This window comes from Jaculus jaculus, chromosome 3 (assembly GCF_020740685.1).
Source record: "Jaculus jaculus isolate mJacJac1 chromosome 3, mJacJac1.mat.Y.cur, whole genome shotgun sequence".
Lineage (NCBI taxonomy): Eukaryota > Metazoa > Chordata > Mammalia > Rodentia > Dipodidae > Jaculus > Jaculus jaculus.
Genome location: NC_059104.1, coordinates 180,434,983 through 180,438,501, shown reverse-complemented (window position 1 = coordinate 180,438,501; position 3,519 = coordinate 180,434,983). Strand labels below are relative to the sequence as shown.

The 3,519-nt window shown below is 41.0% G+C and overlaps 1 protein-coding gene across 1 annotated transcript; it reads left to right on the top strand.

Annotated features, from left to right (window-relative positions):
- Positions 1 to 517: 517 nt before the first annotated feature.
- Positions 518 to 3,226, top strand: Pth (parathyroid hormone). The gene is made up of 3 exons (XM_004650850.2): positions 518 to 596; positions 2,757 to 2,847; positions 2,965 to 3,226. Exons 2-3 carry the CDS (start codon positions 2,762 to 2,764, stop codon positions 3,224 to 3,226), a joined length of 348 nt encoding a protein of 115 aa, XP_004650907.2. The 5' UTR covers positions 518 to 596; positions 2,757 to 2,761.
- Positions 3,227 to 3,519: the final 293 nt, after the last annotated feature.

Here is a 3,519-nt window from a genome sequence, read left to right as displayed (position 1 = left end):
ATGATTCCTTATCCTAATTACTGTAATGATAATGTGGTTATAACAAATGGGTTTTATTTTTTAATATTTTATTTATTTATTTGAAAGAGAAAGAGAGAGAGGAAGAGGCAGATAGAGAGAAAGGGAGAATGGGCATGCCAGGGCCTCCAGCCACTACAAATGAACTCCAGACTCATGTGCCCCCTTGTGCATCTGGCTTATGTGGGTGCTGGGGAATCGAACCAGGGTCCTTAGGTTTCACAGGCAAACGCTTTAACTTCTAAGCCATTTCCCTAGCCCTGGGCTTTAGTTTTTAAGTAGCACAGTAACTTGGTCATAAATATTTGGAATCAGAATTAAAATTATAAGCTAAATAATATCTGTTATTTCTGAATTTTTCTAGGTGGCACAACCGGAGCATTGTTAGAATTCTTTCCTTAGGCCCTTTACCCAGCACCATGTTGTTTTGCTTCCATTATCTAATTATCTGAAACTTTAGAAGAGTGGACACCACCCGATGGGGGTAGGTGGCTGCTTCGGTCCTACAGTTGAGATCCAGAGAAGTGGGAGTGACATTCTCTGTGACAATAAAAAGCTCTTGGGGAGCAAAAGCCTCTGTGAAACTCTCACTTGGGGCTGCAATTCAAGTCATCAGCTGACTCGAGTGGTCTCACTCCGGCGCGGGTGAGAGACAGTACGCCCGAAGGGTCTCTGAAGTCACCGTGTGGTAAGACAGCTTTCAACTTCTTAAAACTTGATCATCAAGCAAATATTGCATGTGCATGATTTCCCACCAACCCCGTGTTCACGGCAAAGTGTTAAAGGGGTAGAAGCTTGAATGGTGTTACATATAAAATATAAAAATATTAATTTATGCCAAGATAAGTCTCACAAATTATCTATTTTTGTAATTAGTTTCCTAGGTTATCTTTTTTTTAACAACCTCGGAAATTAAGGAACATTTGGCATGGCATGCTGTTGTGGTGTCTTCATCAAGATTTTGAAAAAAGGAAACAGGGTGATGGTGGGAGGATAATTCTGATGTAAATGGTATAAATTTATTAAGTGGCATCTATGTCCATTTTCCTGCAGAATAGCTTTACCTTTATTGTTAATTTTTCACATTAAGATGTGTGAATAAACCACACAGGAGAGCTCAGCCTGCAGGCTGAGGTTGGGAACATGTCCTTTCATTGATGAATATTTATTCCCTCTACACAAATAGGAGTGAGCGTTTTGTATCTGCAAATCGTGCATGAATATTAAGGATGCTTCATAACCATTTTCAACCCCTTTCATGGCACACGTAAGGGAACAGTGACAGAGCAGAGACCTCTGGGTCACTAAGTGAATGGGACAGGCAGCATGAGACTCTGGTGCTCCTGTCCTCCAGCTCCAGTGCTACGTCCAATGACACAGGCCCAAAAGGAAGCTTCCTGTGTTATTCCACCCAGAGCCTTGAACTGCCCAGTGAAGAGAAACACAGAGGTTATCAGGTTTCTTAGGCTGCTTTTAAGGGACACAGCTTCCCTTTAAAGTAGGAGTACACAACGGTTGCATATGTCATTTAAGTGGTAGAACAGTGAACACTTAGGAAAAGTGCTTATAATGACCTCTGAATTATGGAAATGAGGATTAAGATGAAAATGTGCAAACTGATCCAAAAAGCTTTGTGAACAAGAAGAAATACCTCAAAGTTATCAGTGTTAATATAATGAAGATGTAACATGCAGATAAGCATTTTATTAAAAGTCAAAGCTCGAGCCGGGCATGGTGGCGCACGCCTTTAATCCCAGCACTCGGGAGGCAGAGGTAGGAGGATTGCCATGAGTTCAAGGCCACCCTGAGATGACAGAGTTAATTCCAGGTTAGCCTGGACCAGAGTGAGACCCTACCTCGAAAAACCAAAAAAAAAAAAGTCAAAGCTCAAAGCACATATTACAAGCAACTGGGTGATTCTTTTTTATGAGTAAAGTCTTATGCTAGCCCAGGCTGATCTAGAATTCACCATGTTGTCTCAGGGTGGCCTCTAATTCATGGTAATCCCCCTACCTCTGCCTCCCAAGTGCTGGAATTAAAGGCCTGTGCCACCACACCCAGCTAATTAAGAGATTTTTAAATGTTCTGACACACTCTTTTAAATTCTAAGAGATGTATATTAATTCAGAAAAAAATCTCAAAATTAGATCCTATAGTAGGGCATGGTACCTATCTTGCCTATAATCCCAGTCCTCAAAAGGTGGAAGCAGGAGGATTATGACTTCCAGACCAGCCTGGGCAACATGGCAAGATCATAAATAAATAAATAAGCCCTAAAAATTTGATATTTGTGGTTATTATGGTAGTATCTGAAACAAAGGTTAATCATGAATACTGGAATAGTGCTTGCTCACTCAATGGTAATAATAATTTACCTAAGTAAGATATTAGTCAAAAATATTTAATCATATTCCCCATGAAACACAGGAGGAAATCCTCAAAGAAGAGCTCTTTATTCATCAGGTGGTTTAAGACATATTTTAAAGCTTCACAAGAAAACTTAAGCCACGTGCCCAGTTTCTTAACATACGCATGTCTATATACACCATGCTCATATATATGATCTGTGATATAAACAGGTTAATTCCCAAAGCCTCTCATGAAAAACAACTCAATTACTGCCACACCAATAATCACTTATCATGTATATAGTTGTAAGTAGAAATTACTATGGCTGTATTTGTGTATTTTGGAACAGACAGTATTTTAAAATTCCCCAATGTTGTGTTTCCTTTCAGTGATAATGGTGTCTGCAAACGCCATGGCTAGAGTAATGGTCGCCATGCTTGCTCTTTGTTTTCTTACTGGAATGGATGGGAAACCCATTAAGTAAGTTCTGCAGGCCTTTCTGTGCCGGGGAGACATGGACCTGCAGGTGCGTGGCTGGTTTTATGACTTGGACATGGGGGAGTAACGAAGCGACCCTCTCTGTTTTATTCTTCCTAGGAAGAGGGCAGTCAGTGAGATACAGCTTATGCACAACCTGGGGAAACACCTGGCTTCCATGGAGAGGATGGAATGGCTGAGGAAAAAGCTTCAAGATGTGCACAATTTTGTTAGCCTTGGGGTTCCACTGATTGCCAGGGAAGGTGGTTACCAGAGGCCCCTCAAGAAGGAAGACAATGCTCTCATTGATGGCAACACAAAAAGCCTTGGCGAGGGAGACAAAGCTGACTTGGATGTACTAGTGAAGGCTAAACCCCAGTGAGCACAGACAAGACCAGAATGCTGCCCTGGACAGCACAGGGAGGCAATATCACACGCCGCTAGCTTGCCCAGGCTATATTGAGATGACCTTGTGCCAATACTTCTAATATGACTAAAATTTGCATGTCTTCCATTGTCAATTGTGATAGCTGCAATTGTGGGCTGGTTTTGATTCCACTTTTATTCATTTCTGAGCTTTTTCAACTCTTCTACTTCAATGTTTTATTCTTTTTACAGTATGTTATGACACAACTTATAAAAGAATACATTGCACATTTTCATTCCTCTCCCTCC

What these genes read in the sequence shown, in the direction of transcription:
- Pth (XM_004650850.2), top strand. Translation starts at nt 2,762, where the DNA reads ATGGTGTCTGCAAACGCCATGGCTAGAGTAATGGTCGCCATGCTTGCT. An exon ending in ATGGATGGGAAACCCATTAA is followed by an intron (nt 2,848 to 2,964) that starts GTAAGTTCTGCA and finishes TATTCTTCCTAG; the next exon opens with GAAGAGGGCAGTCAGTGAGA.